Source organism: Antrostomus carolinensis, unplaced genomic scaffold, assembly GCF_000700745.2.
Source record: "Antrostomus carolinensis isolate BGI_N321 unplaced genomic scaffold, ASM70074v2 scaffold25163, whole genome shotgun sequence".
NCBI classification, from domain to species: Eukaryota; Metazoa; Chordata; class Aves; order Caprimulgiformes; family Caprimulgidae; genus Antrostomus; species Antrostomus carolinensis.
In genome coordinates, this window is record NW_010307630.1 from 2,307 (window position 1) to 23,435 (window position 21,129).

At 37.8% G+C, this 21,129-nt stretch overlaps 1 protein-coding gene across 1 annotated transcript in view; it reads right to left on the bottom strand.

Annotated features, from left to right (window-relative positions):
- Nucleotides 1-1,720: 1,720 nt before the first annotated feature.
- The window catches only part of ACSS3 (acyl-CoA synthetase short chain family member 3), a gene marked incomplete at its 5' end in the record, with an annotated part of 31,043 nt that continues 11,634 nt past the window's right edge, over nt 1,721-21,129 (bottom strand). The window contains 5 exons of the mRNA XM_029084382.1: nt 1,721-1,876; nt 15,026-15,121; nt 15,206-15,286; nt 17,611-17,751; nt 18,075-18,209. Coding sequence (XP_028940215.1) covers nt 1,721-1,876; nt 15,026-15,121; nt 15,206-15,286; nt 17,611-17,751; nt 18,075-18,209 — 609 coding nt within the window. The remainder of the gene's footprint in view (nt 1,877-15,025; nt 15,122-15,205; nt 15,287-17,610; nt 17,752-18,074; nt 18,210-21,129) is intronic.

Consider the following 21,129-nt stretch of genomic DNA (forward strand, 5'->3'; position numbering starts at 1 on the left):
CATCATAGGATAGACAGTCTAATTTTGAGCACCCTTCCAAATTCAGTAATCTACACCACAGTATCACAAACAGCCAAGCAGTTAGACTGTAAAGACTAGGCCTAACAGTAAAATAATCCTAGTCTAACATGAAAAGAGAGACATGCTGAAGACTGTCAAATGTACTGCACTATACTGGTTGGTTGGAGAACATTCACCGGACTTAAGTCAGTACTATATAAAATCCAAAATCATTTTCACCTATGGGTGAAAAAAGACTTTGGGATTTATATAGTACTGACTTAAAACAATCCAAGAGAATACAAGATATTAAATGCTGCACTAGAGGGTTTAGTAAAAAGAAGTCACATAAGAGGGAATGACATGGCTCAAGCTGACTGAATTATGAGACAACTAAATTTGCAGACAAATGGAGAAGTTCGTTAACTATGCACTGAACAGGAATGATGAAATACCTCTTTAAATCTGGGGCAACTGATATCAGCAAGGAGACTCTTGTGTAGAATTCTCATCTGGCCAAAAAAGCAGGTTAACAGATTTTCCACTGAATGAATACTCTAAAGACAGACTAAATCATTTTAGTCATTGCCTAAAAAATGCTGAGGAACAGCAATCGCTTTCTTGTCAATAAACATCATAGAAGGACAGTGCTTTAGGGTCTCAAATGAGCTTGTTTCCTGTTTCAAGGAGGGGTAAAGATTGATGATAGCACTCCAAATAAATGGAAGAAAGTAATTATGAACTTGTAATTAATACCTCAGGAATAAATCCAGCTTACTAATAAAACTTTCCTGAGCAATTAAGAATGTGAAGGTCTAAAGAAGCTACAAGGCTTTGCATCTTCCCTTCTCTTTGGACAAGTGTGATATAAAAAGAGTCTGACACAGTCCTTGCTTGATGCTGAGCAAATTATTCAACTTCAAGATTTGATGTGGTCCAAACCCATGTATTTTCCATTTTTAGACTGATTGCTATAAGATACAGCAACTTGGTCTGTAGAAGTACTTACTAAACACTTACAGAAGCAAGTCAGTGTGAGAGGCATTTTATTAATATAATGCTAATAATGCATTCTAACCATGTAACTCTAATAACTCTGAAATACTGGTAGTTCAGTGGCTCAGACGGGATATTCAAAACTAACAGAAGACTTTGACCTTAATCTCTCTGTGCTTCAGCTTCTCATCTGCAAAATACAAACAATACCACTCACAGGGGATTTGTGAGGATGAACTCAGTCATGATTTTGTAACATGCTGATAGTATAGTGATAAGCACCTTAAAAACAGCATGAGATAGCAAATAGCTCAGTGTTTGGACCACTAAATTATGGGGAGATAAACAAAACATTGACTAGCTGCTGATAAAACGAACACTAAAGATCCTGTGCATTCTAAATTAGAGGTCATGTGGGAAAACAGTACAGGAGCATGTAATCCAAGACTGTATTACAGGTTATAAACACAGTGGAGTAAAATTAAGCTTGAGAAAGTAACCCTAAATCAGTAAGAGCTCTTAACCTTAGAGTCATAATATTTTTAACAGCTTTCATCTCCTCCAAACGATCAATATAAATTTACAAGCAAATACACATACACCTAAATTGTCAAGAATACATTTGAATTCTCCTATACTGAGGTGGGCAAAGCCCCAGACACTCTGCTATTCTTAATTCATTCATCCTGTTTCTGTAAGAAAAAACTTCCAGTGTATCCTTAGTTCACCTTTTCAGAGAGTACTGCTTTCCCAAGGCTGCCTCAGGGTCCTGCTGACGGATTGCTCTAATTGCAGTTGGTGAAGTAAAGAAGGCAGCTACTTCATGCTCTGCTAGCACACGGAAATAGGCACCAGCATCTGGCGTTCCCACAGGCTTCCCCTATGGAGAGAATAATTTAAAATGTCACAAGATAAAAATATTTCATAATTCCTTGACAGTTCAAGGCTTGAACACATAACAGTAGTGGTAGCACAGCAAGAGAAGTAATTTCAAGACCTTAAAGAATGCTTTATTGAAAATAATAATATTGTATGCATATTCACTTGTAGAAATAAATCACAAGCTTTGGACACAACCTCTTGAAAGAACACAGCAAATACTATCTGTCACTTAGAAAAACTGGACAAATGGACATGCAAATGAAAAGACAACCACAGAGTTGTTATTACACTAGCAGCAGAGGGAGTCATGACTACCTCTACACTTACTGTGAAGATGCCTGTAAAACACCCAGAGTCCCACTGAACTAGGAGTCTCTGGACACAGTGGCACTGCAGCTATATCCCCCATGCACAGGCCTATGGGACATAATGCCAGCTTTTCTTACCTAGAAATTTACTCCTAATTCTGGAAAAATTCCCACTTACCTGCTTACAACTGGCTTCTTATCACCTTTGTGAAGACTGGAGAGAAGTCAAAGATGCCTTTTCTTTTTTAATGTGGTACCAGACTGTAGTCCGGTTTGTGGTTGGGTTATTTTAAAACTAAATATTGTCTTAAACTAGGGGACATAGTCAGAAGAATTATAAACAGAAGTAATCAGATGTGACAAATTGTCCAATGGCAAGTAATAATAACAAAAAATAATAAAAAATACTTTTCAGTGGTGCTGCAAATATGAAAAGTAGTTGGTACAGGATCATATAATCACAATTTTCCTGTATGTAATTACCACAGTGCGTGAAATGCTTGACACATATTCTGAAATTATGAAAAGATTATGTTAATTTAGAACGAGCTTTAGCTCTACAGGTATTGCCATAACCTCTTCACTAGAAAGGCCACACTAGGAAGATGAACATTGACAGAGCAGATAAGTTAGGAGAGACATACACTTTTCATATTGCAAGCATGTTTCTCAATGCTTTACACAAGAAGCCACAAACACAGAGAAAGTTTCACTACTGAAATGTCACCATCTTTACAGCAGCTCACTGGTCACAAGATAAATTCATACCTTCACCATCCTTGTGTAAATGCAAATTTGGAATAGACAGATTAATAGGTCCAGTGGAAAAAAAACCCAGCATATGAAACTCTAATTAATAGTTTTCATTTTACCAGGATGCAAAAGGAACACAGGCATTTGAATACCTTGAAGAATTTACTAAATCCACTATTTTTATTCTGATAATGAGGCATAGTAACACATTAAATGTCTTTATGAAAACACACACAAATCAACTTAGTTGCCCCATCCCATCATAAAAAGCAGCACACTGGGTGCGATGCAGACTCACAGGGATCCCACCTTTCTCTCCCACTTGCCTTCCCCACTGCAGTCTTCCCGAGGATTGTTCTGCATTCAGCTGTGCCTGAACACTGACAAGAGCACTGATGGACCATTTGGGAGCTTTAAAGACTGCAGTACGCTGGAGGTGGGATACAAACCATTGGCTTTGCAGCCCTATGGTGAGATGCTGCTGGTGAGAGGAGTGCTGCAGTGGAGGAGCACCGAAAAAGGAAAAAGAAACAAGACAAAACAATGCACAGTGGAAAAGCCCCCTTTTCTGTCATATAATGAAGTCCCAAAAGGAAAATATTTCACCATACTGTCTTCAAGCACACTCCTTGCACGCTTCTTAATCTCAATTTTCATGTGTTCATCCAAGTGTTCATCAATATTTGCTCATGAACCTATTTATTCAAATTCATATCATCTCCCTATAATCTTCACTATACCTGCAGATCTGCAACCATGTGGTTAGGAGTTCAAGCCCTCATCACTAACACTTAAACAAATGGTCTCAGACTGAAAAAAGTCTGTATTTCCATAAACTCATTAATTAATTACACAACTGAACTAGCACTATTTGCAATCATCTCAGAGAGCAATAAAACAAACTGAAGCAATCTGAAATTGGTTGTCTGCCAGTAACGATGTAGGTTGTTATTTTTAACCAAATGGAAATGTCCAGAGCTTATAAAAGGGCTGTGTCTTGCCCCGAGCACACCCACTCCCTCCTAGGGGCTTGGTAGCTGATGCTCAAGGCCAGATTTGCCATGGTGCAGCTGTGTAACCTTGGATCAGACCACTGGGAAAAGAGCAGAGTTGTGAGAAGAGCTGAGGGGAGCCTCCTTGCTCAGGAGGTGGCTGACGCTCAGGTCCTCACCCTTGGTCCCTGTCTGAGCTACACTGCAGCCGTGCCCGTGCCTTACACCTCCAGCAATCTTGAGCTTGAGCCTTAATGCATCTTCAACACAAGCAGATAAGCCTTCAAGAATGCACAGGCAGGCAGGCAGGGCTCTGACAGGCTGATGTTTATATGTCACAGATAAGTTAGAACAGCTTCGGTTTGGAGAAGTACCATTCTCAGATCTAGGAGAAAAACAAGTAACACAAACAGCGTAAACAAAGGAACAGAAAGTTCCCTTGATAGACAATAGGAAAAAACACCCAAAGAATAAGAATGAATATGAAAATATTAATTTCGAAAAAAAAAAAATCTGGCCTATCTGTAAAATATTTTTACTGGTTCTGCAGAAAAACTTTCCTGGTGCTTTGGCAGCTGTTCACAGTTTAGCAAATGCATAAACAAAAAGTGACATAAGCAAAACAAACCTGAGACAGTGCAACTTAATTTCAGAGCCCATAAAACTACAAATAACATTGCCAAAGAGAGTCCTCATTTATTATACAAAAATTTAAGAAGTAACTGCAAGATGCCATGAGAAGTTTATTACCACATGGAATTTTGATTTTTAAAAAGTTGACAATATAAACAATAAAGTACAGAGTAACTGAATTCAGAATATGCTTACAGTTTGCTGATTCAATTGGGAACTGAGCAAATGAGATGTTTCCACTGGATTTCCGCAGGGATCAGTTCAAGACCTGTTGTTATTCAGTATTTGCATCAATACTGGAGATGAAAATTTATTTTAAAAATTACTGGCAATAACATCTGTGGTTGGCAGGAAGTGAGAGCATGGTAAATAAGAACAAGGCAGTCAGAAAGAGAGTGATCTGCCTCACCTAACTTAAAAAAGCAAAGTAGAAACAGATACTTCCTTTATCAGCTACGAGGATTCAACGAGAAAAGACTTGCTTTTAATAACCTACAAAGAGACTCTGAGACAGACAGAAAGATAGGAACATCTTTCTGGAAATACCTAGATTTAGCATGTAATTTATCAGATGTCTACCAGCTGAGCAGACATCCTCAGGGCAGACTGTGTTGATGGATAATACATGATTATGAAAGAAGACTCATAGTCAGGCAGCAAGAATGACCAAGGAGATAGAAAAGTTATCCTGCAGAAAAAGTCAGAAGCCACCAGGACTTGAGGAAAAATACATGTAAGAGGAGCTATAATAAAATAATCAATAGAGCATCAGTAACAGCTCAGCAATTCCCTTTCTGTCTGAGCCCTAACAACAAAGGGCCCTTCAACTAAAGATAAATTCAAAATTATGAGGAGGAAATTCTCTCTGCATAACAAGTATTATACATGGAAGTCATTGCTACTAAAACCTGCTGACACGAAAGCATACACAAAATCCTGACACATCAAGATTCAAAACAATAGAGAGTCATTCATCTTTCTGCTGCTGGCCCTGCTGCCAAACCTCCAGCAGAAGGACTTGAGATGGTATGTCCTACTGAATTCACTCCACAAATACAGTCAGCATGGATGATGGCTGAAAGAACACAACACTGGCAACTCTACACGCAGTGCTTGCTTTGTGAGCTGACGATAATGGCTTACAGAAACCGTAGAAAGGCTGCATGTCCCTAAGTTGCTAACAGCTGTGCCAAATGAAACTAATTTTAAGCCTGTTGCACTGGTGTGTACCCTGCGGATTTGTTGCAGCAGTAGGGACTGGAAGGACCCCAGTAAGCACTGGAAGGAAAGCTCCAGGTGCACAGCAACGTCTTGTTACAGCTCTGTGTGCAACAATAGCTCCTCCTCTGTCTAGACCACTCAAATGAAGCCCTTAATGCATGGCTTCTTGGCAAGCGTGGGAATCCTCCTCACCCTAGCTCAAATTCAAAGTCCCAGGCACTGGAACTACTATGCTGCCTTTTTCCTGACACTGCAGGATCACAGGTAGCAGACTTTCTCTTCATGCTGCCCTGTTGCTTACAGCTTGTGATCCCGCTACGAAGACCAACCCAGAGTGGGCTGTGAGACTTCAAGTAGCTTATTTATAGCTGATGTTTGTCATGCCTTGGAGAAAAACAATCCAGAACAGATTATTAAAAGAAAAGAACAACAAACCTTGCTGTATTCAAAGCAATTCACTACTGTTTTCACATTCCTGAAAATGGTGTTACAGCAAGTAAAAACTGAAAGCATGTAGTTTCCATAGCAATTGTTAAAATTACAAGTTGTCACCTACTAAGTAACTTAAAAACAAATAAATCACTTTAAGAAGCGAGGGTATTAAGTCAGTCCAGTTTATATTCAGTAGTGGTTGTCCCTATGCAAAGGGGATGAGGTATTCTTTTCCCATACCTAAACGGCATACTGACACTCCCTAACTCCAAACCCATCATTAGGCAATCATTTAGGAAAAAACTTTGACTACAAATTCATAAATATTCACTGTTAAGGAAGTCTTCTGAGCAGAGGAAAAATTATACACTATTCCTCTTTGTAAACATTATTTTTCTCCTTGTGTGTACAGTAGCCTTCTTTCTTTTTCCCCATTTTTAATCCTCAAAAAGATGACACTGGTGTCAAGAACAGTGCCTGAAGACCTGACTGGTGGCATCTCAGAGAAAGAAAAATGGGAAATGTGCAATTACTGTTTAGTAATGTTGTCACCAAGAGCAAAAAATCACAAAGCAGACATGTAGGTCAACCAGACGTTAACATTTTCTTTAATACTCACTGTTAAAGAAATAGGGTTTTTACTCTTTTTATTTTCCACCATCAACACATTCTAAATTCAGCAGTACCTCTGTAACAACAATAACCATCTTGATCCCCACGCATTCACACAGAGATAAAACTTCACTGTAAAATTACCACGTAACAGAGACTGCTGAAGGAACACATTGCCTTTCTCCCTGTTCCTTCTTGTCTTACTCTACACCTGCTACAATGAAAGCCTCTTCATTGAAGTATTTATTTTAGTTATTATCTTCTGCCAAATTCATGCAACAATTTTAATGTGTCCCAGTGTATCAGTGGTCAAAAACAGGTACTATAAAACTACCAGTCTTTTCCTTATCTCAGAGAAATTTACTTTTTTCTCACATCTCTATCTTCTTCTACATAACCAGCATGGTGGTGATGAGTTAATCCCTTTGGAATAAGAATCTAATTAACATCTATTAGGTGTTTAAACATTAATTAGACTGTAGTCATTTAATACTCAGGCTAATATGAAATTTGATTCTATAAATGTACATTTCTGCTACTGGGTGAAGTTTTTGCTCCTTGTTATTCAGAATATCAGAGACGTCAACCACAGTGGTTTCCAGCCTTAAAATTCTTAATGTAGTGGGAAATCACTGGGGCTTTTCCAGACAAACTAGGAAATGGAACTCTTTTGTAACAGAATTAAACTTATAAAGGAATAAAAACTATTTCTTTCTACTTTTTTTAACTATTTTATTTCTATTTTTCTAGCGAAAGTAATTTATAACTGGAGTTCTCTGTTTAATTATTTGTAGAGATCCTGAAGCCACCGAAGCACAACATTGCATACTAGAAATATACTGAGCATCTGGAAATGAAATAAAGGTGGAGACAGGGTCTGAAAACTACTCAACATTAGGTGAATTGTGCAAGTTATAAAATCAGTCTAGAAAAGAGCTCAATTTCTTTCTTCTCCAAATTTAACATGAACTCACACATTTAGTGTCAATACACTCCGATTAGGTATGTTGTATTCACTGCCTCCAAAATTTCTTGATTAAAAAGTGAAAGAGCTTAAGAGAGGACCATATTATTCATAAAGTAGGATTCTAAAATTAAAAAAAAAAAAAAAAAATTCAACTGAAAATTGTGGATGATTAAATACACATTCTTACAAATGTAAGGAAGTCATATCCATGACAGGGAAAAAAGACATTAATATCTATATAGGCATATTTACATAGCATGTAGGCTTACCTTAGAACACCCATCTGCATATGGGAATGCACATGAATGGCACACATTGACACTGCAAGGACAGCTGTTAGCAGCATACGCTGGGATTTCTCACACTCCTACACATACAAATAAGAATTTGCTCTGCACAGTCTTTAGCCGAAACAGTCAACAATTTACTGTATCGTGTGAAACCAGAATTGATCCTAACTGGAGGACTATTACATACTGCAGAGTTAGCAATCCACTTAACAGTTGACCTGAGAAGGCACAGGCCTGTGCTGTGCTTTTCTATCTTTTAACTTCGTCCAGAAGGTCTGTTCTAGGTGAGTAAATCCAAGTGAAGTAAGAAAGTTAAGATTCCTAGCTTGTGTGGAGACCATATACCAGAAAATTAACCTCACATATTGAACCATACCAACACAAAAAATGTCATCAGCTACCGGATCAACAAAGAATAGATATTCTTTTCCTAGAGTATATTTCTGCTTTGTAAGTCTTGAACATACTAATTAACTCTGATTACCTACACAAATAATTTAAGTTGTTGTGAAAGCAGATTCAAGACTGAAGGACAGCATGTTAGTACTTAATTAAATATAGCTTACAGTGATGTCCACACGCCCTTCTAAGCCTTCATTTCCAGACATCAGAACAAGGTCAAAATAAGCCAACAGGCTTTTTTGCTTAAGGATATTGAATTTCCAAAGATTTCACAAAGTCTTTACATACTATAAATATGTAACAGCAAAGACTTTTACCACCTGACAGGAGAGGGACAAATGGAGTCTTGTGGTATTTAAGTGCAGCACACAGACTGTTCTTCCTCACCTTTTCACCTCAGGAAAAGGCAGGTAAAAAATGCACACTGAATACCTGAGTATGCAAAGCCATGCATACTTCAGTTAATTTTTCAGAGACAAATCTTGTTTATCTTGTTCACAGTGGTCCCTTCTGTCACCACAATATTGCAGAAAAGAGTCTAGACTTTATCTTCTTCACAGGAAAAACGATCATTTTTAAATGCAATAGAAAGAACACTGCAGTGATGTCTCTCTTTCCTGAGCAGTTAACTGAGCCTACATGACTTAAATCAAGATATTGAAATCAATCCCCAAATTATTTAGTGAACTTTTAGGAGTTCTCACAGATGTATTCATACTTGTCCTACAAAAATGGATAACACACAGGAAGAATCTTACAAGCATGACCTCTGAGATGAGCAAAAGGTATAAGGATAGCTGAACAGCATGTATGCATGTATTACAAAATGTCAAAAATCCACCTCTGCATCTGAAGTTATTCACAAGTTCAAGTACATAAGTATATAGTGTTAGCTCTTCTGGACGTTTTTACCCATCTATACAAATCCATGTATATATATGTATTTGAACATATGAACTGTGGGAAACTTACTGTACTCTTTTTTCCACATAAAGATATATTTAGTTACTAAGGAATCCTTTCTGCAAGAGACTCTACTTCATGAGTTTAACATATTCTTTCACTTACCCGTTCCTCTTGAATTCTGCCTTTTTTTCTTTTTCTAGGACTTTGCCCTATTGCTTTTAAACTAACTCCTTCCACCTTTCTTTTAAAAAAAAATTACTTGGTTACCTTTAATTTGCAATGTCCTAGAAATAACTTTGCTTCCTAATGTCCTTCAGAACTTGTACATGCACTAAGACCCAAGCATCACTCCTGCAATCAGCAAGCTGACGCCTGTCACTGACTCAAAAGCTTTCAGAAGTTCCACAGTGAGCTGGTTTGTAAACACACAGAAGCAAGTGGATTGCACCAGATTACCATATCGGAGACTCTTCAAAAAAGAGCTAAGCATAAGCAATACTCAAATGAATGGCTGATTTTATTGCCATAGTTGCACTGTAGATATTCTCTGCATCATATATTTAAATAATGCATTTATTGCAAGCTTTCACGCTCAACACTGACAGTAAGCAAGTCAGTAAACTATCTGGACAGAAGATACATTGAGTTTCAAATTAAGAATAAGCATTTGTTTAAGTTTTCCCCAGCTGCTGCAGTCATTGGCTGGGAGCATTAAGGCATATGGGCTTCTCTGTCTCAGCTGTTTTGGGAGAGAAAAACCCTTGTGCTTGTTATTATCACTTTGTGGACTTTAATATTTAATAAAAAATACCTGTTTTGCAAACAGGTTTTTGTTTCTGCTTTTCTGAAAGATTATTGAAAAATCAATCCAATGCCTAGAAGCTAAAAAAAAAGCTATTTGCCTCAGATCCTGCAGATCACAAAATTACATGGAAGAAAAACATCCTGACAAAAGCTCCTCTTCTATTTCATAGAATAACTTAACACACTACTCAGTCTTTCCAAGAACAGAAGAAAAATTTAATGCTTTTAAAAGTTAACCACAAAGTTAAAAGTTAACCACAAAGAAAAGAACAAATGCTAAAACACATTTTTAAGACCCCAACATTTGCTTTGCTTTTAAATATTACAATTTGTTTCTTATTTTACATTTTTCTGTCAAAAATGATAAACAACAGGATTTTGCACAAAACAACATACACAGGTGTCACCTAAGCACAATCTTCTGTTCTATGAGAGATTACCAATCTTCCTACTACATGCACTGGGAAAAATAAACTTAGTATCATGTGAAATAATAACATGAAATATGAATTGGAGCACATATGGTGTCACAGACTTTGTTTACATAGCAAGTGGCGAGGTGAATTAGACCAGATTAGTAGATCAAACCATTTAATGCCAATGCTCTTCACCTCATCCATTAAATGTTATTTGAGGCTTACTTTAGACTAGACTTTGCCATGTTCACTGGACCAAAAAAGCAGTTCAAAGATTTCTGATGGAAAGCTATGCTACAGATCTTTGCTCCTTTGACTGAAGGGACTTCTCTCCTAGGAAGTGTCACGCTGTCCCCTTCATCTATTTCGTGCAGATGACAATAGCATGTCAGTTCACACATAGCCAGTAGGCTCCACTATAAAGTTTCTATATTCCCTATCTTCCATATCTGCAGTCACAGAACCAAAGCATAGGCCAGTGCCTCCTTGCCAGATCATTCACATTATCCTCTATGCCAGTGAGCATCATGAGAGATGATACCCTTGTGTGCCACACCACAAGGTACACTGACAGAGGTGCAGCACAGGCCCAAATTAATTGCACTTCTACTGCATGCATAATGGGACAGCAATCTACATTTGGTCATCTGAAAGACACTGGGCTATGTGAGATAGACACTGTGCAAATGCTTCCAGAACTTCCCAAATCTGGGGTGTCACTTTTAGTCTGAACCATCTGCGAGGACAACTTTGAGACCTTCCTTCAGACTGAAACAATGAGCAGAGTTTCTGCAGTCCCTGTCTGCAGAGCTCTCTGTCATAGGTGGGACATCCAGCAATGCACTTGTGTCTCTTTCACTGAAGACAGTCATCAAGGCACTAAGCATTCTGGAGTGCATGGAGTGGGATGGGAGGAATTCCACTGGATATCATGTCTTTCAATCTGGTAACTGTTAAGCAACAACTAAAGAGAAACTGATTCACAATACTTTTCTCTGTCCTTAGTTTTCCCCTCCTCCACACTTGTGTGCTTCGCGCGCTCCCTTGCTGCATTCAATCAAATGTTTTGGGTAAAGCTTGCTAATCCAACTATGCCTTACCTGAGCCCACAGTGCCCTTCCCTTTATGACCCTTGCCAAATGTGACCTGGGGTAGAGGAAGATATCTTATATTGCCAATAACCATTACCTTAACCACTGCGTTTCAAAGAAATGGTATCATCCTGAACAGTACTTGTTGTACAAGCAGCTGATTGCAGGGCAAGGAAAGGATCTGACCTAGGGCCAGAAGTACCAGTACCACTACCACCACTGAGTAGGTCCTTTATACATGATATTTCAGGAGAGGAAGAGACAGTGTGGCAGGGTTTTTGTGCAGGAGCCTAGGAGAGCTGTGTTTTCAAGGCGTGCTATATCCTCAGCTTATGCAGCTGCCAGGACTGTGCCTGTCACACAGGCAGAGCTGGGACGGGACAAGTGGTCTCTAATGGAGCTTCTTGCTCCACAGAACTTCCCTCACAGCTCACAGCCCCTGGGAAATTGTCTCTCAAGGCTCAGCAGCTCTCACAAGTCAATACAGAGACTTACACCACCTTTCTGCTGCTCTGCAACCAGTGCCCTGATTCTGCCAGATAACTCCTAAACACAGTCCCACACTCAGTACACGTACAGGAAAGGAGCATCCACACTTACTCAGGGGGGCATCCACACCACTGATTTTGCAGTTCCCATTGCCTGCCATGGCAGAGAGTGGGTCAAGGGGATGTTCCCACATGTTGCCTCGCAGGTGTCCTCTGTGGGTTGCAAACATGTAGACACGTGCAGCACCATTGCCATGCGTGTCCCTAGACTGTGTCCCAGGACTGCTAATCCTGGGACCAAGTGCATGTGAATGTCCTCATAAGGAGTGGGCTTCACAGAGCGCTCTTCTCTCCTGATAATCTGTTCAAGATCTCTATGGTAAGGGCACGTGTACCATGCCACCTCTGCAGCATAGTTGTCCCATCTCTTCTAGAAGATGGTTTTCATCTGCTTGAAAGGAATGCAGCACTACTTGTCAGTTCTCTCCACTTGGTAGTAGGCTTGACATTAGCAACAGGGTGATGCATATGCTGGAGAAACTTTGGGGCCTTTCAGAGCACATGCTGTCAAACAGGTTGCCCTTGCTCAACATTCTGGGAGGCCAAAGCAACAGTTGTCACTATCGCAAAATGCAGCAGTAGGAAAGGAGGAATAATTTTAATAGCATCATTAGAAATATATTGTTTATAAAGTAGAAACAGCAAAGGAAATAGGGCTGGTGATGAAGATAGAGGCCACAGCTTGGAAGAAATAAAGTAGCAGATGAAAGTCAGAACAAGCAGACAGCTGGTGGTCATTAGTAAATACGAAGTTGCACATAGCATTTGTCCCTTTTGCATAGCACGAGAAGTAAAATCAGGTGGGAGCTCTTGACAGTTTTAAAGCTTTCTGTTAGCACGTGTATTTTTCATTTGCTCTGGAGAACTTCACAGCAGTGCAGTCCCACTCATTGGATCCTATCCTTTTATCCCAAGTGGCAAAGCTTCTGTCTCAGCTTTCTCTGTTAAGACATCATTCATATGTCTAAAACCACGCTGTGAACGAAATCAATAAGCAAGGACAATCAGAAGATTTATTTCAGAACTACACTATTGCTCTGATTCTAAATATCATGTACATGCACCCCTAACAAACATTGCTTTTCTGGACTTGGGGATTCTTGACCTGCTTCAAGAGGTGTCTTCTGCTTGTGCAAATCTCACTTATATGTTTATACAGTGAACTTTGAGCAGTAAAGTATACTTCTAACTTCCAAAACAGGATGCAGGAAGTGCTAGTCAGTTCTGTAGTGTTTGATGCAGCAGCTTTCAAACAATTTTGGAGGCAACCTCACCTTACAACAACTGTTCATGCTTCTTCAGTATCCCCAGGATTCAGAAACATATTTACTCAAAATTCAGACACAATCCCAGTACCAGTTACCCACAAACAGCAGTTTATAAGTTCATTAACAGTGAGGAACATCTCAACCAATACCAACTTAACTGGTTGTGCAAACACCAAAGGATTGTTCTGATAATACTTGTTCCTGAAAACAGTAACATTCCATTTCTGTTCTGTTATGGTCATCTTCACTTGTATGGTGTATTAGCAGGAAGATGGAGAAAGTTTAATCATAATACACATTTCTTTATGCAGAACTTCTGCACTTGACAGTGGTCTGTAAACCAGCATGTTTCCACCATGTCATGCTGACTCCCCTGCTCCTCAGACACTAGGTACAGATTGTGCTCTAACAACTGCTATATTGACGATGCCATTGAAGCCTGTTTCATATGCTTGTTCATGCCCTCAGTATCCAGAACATTAACTCTACTTTTGCAGTTCTTGTATGCTTTGCCATGAGATACCATTAGATTTTCTATAACAGTTGACACATTTCTAATTAACACTACAAATCAACAGAGGTGATGAGCATGCCACAATGATAATACAACTTCTGCCACTAGGAGTGCTGAAAAAACCAGAACAATTACTAGGTGGGCTTCACTCTGCACAGTGCTGGAGATGCTGGAATTTATAATGTTAAGTGAATGCAGGCAACCAACTCTCAGCATGCTTAAGAACTAACAATGTCGGTGCTTTTACATAAAATGTCTTTTGCTTTCACTGGTGGATACTGGATTCACTCCCAGAAGAATAAAGAAGATGGTTCAAGCAACACTGTATCTTCTTGTCTGGTTATTAGAGAATTATCAATAACTTCTGAAAAAAAACAATGTAAGGCAGCATGATTGCTTTTTTGAGGGCCAAAGTTAGGATGCAGCAGGTCACTCTAATTGGATTAGTCTCCTCTCTACTTCACTGAGTTGCATCCCAAGGAAAAGGACCAAGACCTGAATGTCATCTGAGTCTTGGCTTCAGGTGCCTTGAGTGGTTGAGAGAAGAAATAATAGACGAGTATCCTTAAGAGTTCTGACTGCAACCACAGAGCTCCCAATTGCCTCCAACTCAGATCCAGTAAGAATCTGCCATCTCCAGACCCACAAAACACAACACCCTCTCCTAGATCCATAATAAAGGTAGTCTAACAGCCTGTGGCTGAAGTTGGTACACTCCACCATCTGCCATGTCTACGTCTGTTGTTTTGGAGTTCCTTGCCCCACTGACCATCACTAGTCACACAGATGAAGTAGACAAGTTTGAAGGATAGTGAAGTAAGTTTTCCTTAAGAATTGCTATAATAGATGAGAGAGTAAAAACACTGAAGACATACACACAATTTAAATACATATGGCATGAAGAATGGACAGGCATAAACAGGATCATCAGGATCATCCATGGGAGGAGATGGTGACTTTTCAAAGGCTGCGTTTTAGAATGGATCATACCTCATACAAAACTGTAGTATTTCCATGAAGGAGAGGCCCATAGCAAATGTAGGAATGACCAACAACCCAGCCTAAATCAGAAGCTGCCCACCACACCTAAAATGAAATAAAAATATAAATATACTGGGGAGTTGTTAAGAGGAGTTCAAAAACATTTACATGACATTTAAGCAGAATTACCTCACCAGATCTGAGTCCATATATAGCTGACATTGTCCAGTTCAGCATAACTGCATATCCACCTGTTGGTCTGACAACACCCTAAATGAGAAAATTTGAATAATTAAGATCATTTGAAGGATGATATTCCTTTATTTAATGAAATTTAGGGGGGTTTAGCAGCAATAGACTTCAAGTTGTCTGATCCCAATACTTCTCACTTAAGAAAAGGATCTATTCCAACAAGCATATGCTTGTGATAGAAGTAATTTTGGAAAACAAACAAATAAACAAATGTACAATACAACAAACATAAAAACCCAAGCCAAGCCCTAGATGACAACAGTTCTCAGAAGACAACTAACAAAGACTAGAATTCTCTCATTAAAATCAGATATAAAAATATTTAGTCAACGTACACTGACAAAAAATAAGAGATTTAATATTTACCTCACTTAAACTGTGGCCATCTAAATGCTAGGCATGTTTTAAATTCATTGCCTAGTCTCTCTGTATCACCTCTGGAAAAGAGGAGCATCCATGGAGTACCTGATCCCTGAAATAACTGGGGTGAATTACTCCCTGAAATGTACCCCTCTGTCTGCACTGACTCTTTCTAAAGATGTCAGAAAACTGGCTTGAACCATTCGTCTATTTTTGAAAGGTTTCGTATCTAGCTTGAAGTACACATTCAAATGCACAATGAAGAACATCACAGTCTTAATCTAAAAGAGGGATTTGAAAATTAGAACAAGACAGTATCAATAGCATCATGCATCTCGGTAAGACAAAAAAAAGGGCTCTGGAACACTGTTAATAGGAAAAACTTTGAAATATTTTGTAATATTTGAATGTTTACTATACACTTCATTATCTTTTAGTACACTGTTTCTAGAAGAAAGAATTAAGAAAACTACGTCCTGATGTCATGACTAAAATTCAGGTGAGATTCATCTGACCAAACAACATCTACAGTGCAGACATTGCAATACAGCTATCTGTCTGTGCTAGGCAAGGTACATTCTCTCTATGTAGTCAATAGAATGAAATAGACACCTTCAAGCCTCGTCCAAGAAATGAATGACTGCAGAGATATCTTAACTCATTGAGATTGCCACAGCAGAGAATGGTTAGCTAACACTTCACAGATTTCAGAGAGCAGATTGCCTTTGTTAGTCTCAGCTCTATCTTAGTCCCTGCTCTGAGATTAACAAAAGTTTTGTTATGAAGGCCATAACTGACTAATTTTACTTGCATGACCATTTAAAAGCAAGTTAGTAAAATTAATAAAAAAGTTATTTTATTCATTAAGTTATTCATTGCAGCTTACTGCTAGTTGACAATCTCCCTCTTATAAGGGTGATTAATTCATCAAGGTGTCTATATTTTTCTCTGGAGAGCCAATACAGTGAAGTAAATTTCTGAGAACTTTTATCTCCGAGATACTATATTCTGAAACTAACAGTCAAGACCTGTTGTAACAAAGGATCTTATCTTGGACCTTTCGACAATATAATTCAAGATACATAAGTTGCTTTAAAGTACCCATGTTCAAGGCAAAAGCAGAAGACATTTGTTCTCAGCAAAATTGATGTTTGTTTTCCCTTACCTCCTCCTGGATTCTGAACTTTATAGGCCACATCATTAAATAATTTTCTAGTAGTAGTCTAAGCACTGCATATCCAGAGATGTGTGATACCGTCTCTGAGTTTGTGGTGGTAAAACCACCACCAGAAATCTCTATTCAGCTTGTCTTTTACACCTTAGAAGAGAATTGCAAGTACCAAGCAAACACTGAAGAGTTTGCTTTTAAAATAAGATATTTTAAAAATAGATCATTAAGACTAATTGACATTTGAAAGTAAACATTTTCAAAGAATGCCCTCTGTAAGTTTACAATTACTCAGTCCAAACTTTCATTTTCAAGGGAATTACATTCTCAGAACTGTTCAGTAACACAAGCCTTCAGAACATGCTTAATTCCGTTTAATCTGAAGATTAGCTAATATGCAAATAATGAATAAGGAAAGATTATTCAGCAATAAATGCTATCACACGAGTGTTCTATTAAATAATCTTGCCATTAAGTGGCTATGCTACGCTTACCTCAAACAGTTAAAACACAGATGATAATAACAGATAAAAGACATTCTGCTGTCCTGAAAAGTGTATACTGTACAAACATCTTGAAGTAAATGCAGTTTATCTTTATTACTACTATTTAAATAAACAAAAGTCTTCTGTTCCTAGACACTGACTTTAAAGTAGTGAAATGTGAATAAATGAGATTAAACCATTTCTAGCAATGCTTATAATGTATAGCACTGAGCTCTGGCAAACACTTCAACCTTTTTAATTAAGTACCTTCTCAAGTGGAACTGCAAATACATTGGTCACAGACACTTAAACTACAGATAGTCCTTTACCTTGGGCAAGCCTGTTGTTCCAGATGTATACAGAATATAAAGTGGATGGTCTGAGGGAACAGAGACACATTTACAACAATGTGCTTTTGCAAGCTCTTCTTCCCAGTCAAGATCACGACCTGGGGCAAGAGGAACATGGCCCTGTCCATTGAAAAACAGAAAAGTGTTGAAAGAAAAACAGATGGAATAAATGAAAGTGGGTCAACAACTACGTACTATGCAATCTTCTGTACAGCACTATTCAACTTTCTGCACAGTAATCTCTCTGCTGCATTAGTTCTATTTACTATTTACATCTTAAGAATATAAAGTTCACACAGCAAATTCAAAAACAAACTATAACAGATACATCAAAAACAAACTATAACAGATACATCAAAAATTTTACTTGTAAAAGAGAAAAGGTACATGGAGTACATGCACATCTGAAAATTAACATAAAGGCGCAACAATTGTACACTCACCAAATTAGGTCGCCTGTAAATGAGAACTTTATCAGGTCTGCTCTGTGCACTTGCCAGTGCTCCTTCTAGGAGGGATATATATTCCACTTTCCTTTTCGGTTCTACTCCAAAACTTGCTGTTACAATAAGTTTGGGCTAATATAAAGAAGTTAGACTGTTAATGTATACATTTGCAATATATTTTATTTATGTAACCTAATAACATGTTTTCCATTCAATTCTTTGATTAAAGATGCTCAATGTATAAAAACTATCTTCAAATAATTAGAAACAGGGGTTTAGATCAGTTTTCTAAGGAAACTAAGCTTGTGTGATCTTGCTGTCCATGCATCTGGTTTTGTTCAGGAGCACACTAATAACTTTTGACACTTTTCACCATTTTCAAACAAATTTGAGTAAGAAATCAACAGTATTAAGTTTTTGTAAGTCACACAAAAAATAATTAACAGAAAGAAAAACCTATCTTCATCTTAGCCCCTCCATTAAGGAAAAGTAGCACAGTGATGTCAACAATTATCTGTCTTGTTTAGCTTGATTTCTAGTTATCTGCCCGCACCCAACGGCATATTTCAAAACTAGCTATAGCATTTGATGGCTCTTTTCCAGCCTGAAATTAAATGGCACAGGAGGGAAAATAGGGGAAAGGGGAAAAAGGCAGCAAACAAGAGATGACAGGAAACTAGAAATACAGGAAGAGAATAAGGTGAAGTCATAAAGCACAAGAGGGAAATAAAGCTAGAGTCTTCCAAGTGATGGCTGCAGGATTCAGGATGCAAAACTACTAAAAATCAGATTTCCACAGTTCTGTGAGTTTTTTTAGAATAATTTATATTTCCAATTGTGTATTCAGCATCTTTGTGATTAAATTAAGCCCAGGTTTTACTTAAGATTTCCTAAGTCAAGAAACCTGAATACAAATTATTTTGACTTAGGTCCCAAGATCACTGGTTTTATTTCTTGTATTTCAGGGAACAGAAAGCAACACCAAAGAAACCACATGTTAGAACACATTTTAACTGGAGAAGAATGAGTCTTCAATCTCCTTGCTTTTGGAGTTCTAGAAGTGTATTTATAATATGCCCCTCATCAAGCTAGTTCACTAATTGTATGCATTAGCATAAATCTCATTAAGTAGGTACAATGTCACAGTCAAGGCTGCATTGAACTCAGCACAGACAGCACAGATTAAATTGTTTTCTTGTGCAATAATAAAATGTTTCCTGTCCAAATCTGGCATTGAGGGAAGTTTGCTAATTAGTTTGTATTCAAAATAAAGATTTCAGATTAGCTTTAAAACTTCTGCATTTGTCATCTTTCTCTTTTGGGATGCACTGATTTTAATAAAAGATGATACAATACAATGCAGATAAACTGAAAATTCATCTGGAGGCTACCCTGCAATTAGACTGTAATTACTGTAAGATATTAACACAGTTCTATTTAATTGTTAAGATGAAAGACTGTTGTCAACACCATGTTTACAGTCATTTGTAAATGGTGTCGCCTCTGCCCATCAACTGCTTTGTATGCAGTAAGGAAATGTAAAAATAACCAGTACTAAATTGGCTAAGGTGATGTATTTCCCAAGTGAGGGTTGCTACTTGAAAGCATCATGGATCACTCTGTGCAAATCAAAGGTCCATTACTGGCTTTAACTGCTCCCATATTTATCTCTGCTCCCATATTGCTTTTATACACCCATTTCCCACCTCTTCTGTGGCTCCATGAAAATCTTATTAAAATCCTCTAATGTGTCAACTTAAGTAAGTGAGGAATATAGCACTTCTGACCTCAATGGAAGATACTAACAGATAGTTTTTAATAACTTCGGTGTCTCGTACATTTTGTATTTCAAAGAATTGTTGTTCACTTGCAAATCACAATACTGCTTTAGTGAAGCATTTTCAAAAATCACATCTGAAAAACACCATTACTTGCATTTTATTTTGCAGGGTTTGGACTTAAAATCTAAAAAGCCCTCTGGAATTGCTATGTAATTATTGTGATTCAAAAATCATGAGAAAATTTGGTTGTTGAAGGCATAGTAACTACCCTATCAGATAAGCATATAAACATATTGTTCTTAAGTATCCTTCTTAGTTTTCCTAGTTTACTAATACAAAGTGCACAAAAAGATGTCATGCTAATTTCACAAAATATAGTTAATGTCCTTCAAAAGTATCTACAGTTTCAATATTGCAAACTAAATATTCCCAGATTCAGGTGAACAGAAAGATGACAAGAAATGCCTGTTCTCATGCTCTGTATCACTTCATCACAATTCACCACAGAACATCTGTAACTGCCAATATCTGTCAAGAGTAAAAATAATCAGCTGCAGGACTTTGCAGCATTCCCAGACTAATATATAATTTAAGATAAATTAAGGTAAACTGATACAGTTTATGTACCTTTTCATAGTCACTAGAAAGTGCATGTTATTTCTTTCACTTAGCTAGCACAATAAAATGTGAAATTTGACCTTTCTTCCACAAGAGCATCCCACAGTCAGCTTTCCAATCTACATATTTAACTCCTTCTAATTAATCTTACCAACATTAGGTCCTGTAGTGCAGCACCTAAATGAATTCACATAAAAACCTAACAGAAAGGTCAGGGTTTTTCGAGAATGCTTCAATTAACTTCTGAGCTCAGCAGAATATCATCTATCACAGCTACTTATATACACACCTTTAAATAATCTCAATAGTGTGCAATTCACTCATCAAGAAAGCTTTACAGTACTGCAAAATTGGGGCATGATTTGAAATTTAGATTGAGGATGTGCCTGTCCTCTTTACTCACACTTTCATTACCCATCAGATGGACGAAAACTCATTCAAAATATTTAGACGTGCCTTTTAAAGAAAAAAGAAAAAGGCAATGTAAATTAGAATATATTCCATGGCCTGCAGCTAGGAATTCTATAGCTAAGCCTGAGAAAGGCTTGCTGTGTGACCATGGGTAAATCATTTAAACTTTCTCTGTTTTCTTTTTAATGCTTGAAGTAAGGATTATGGTTACTGTGCTGTCTCCCTTTGTTCCTCAGAGAAAG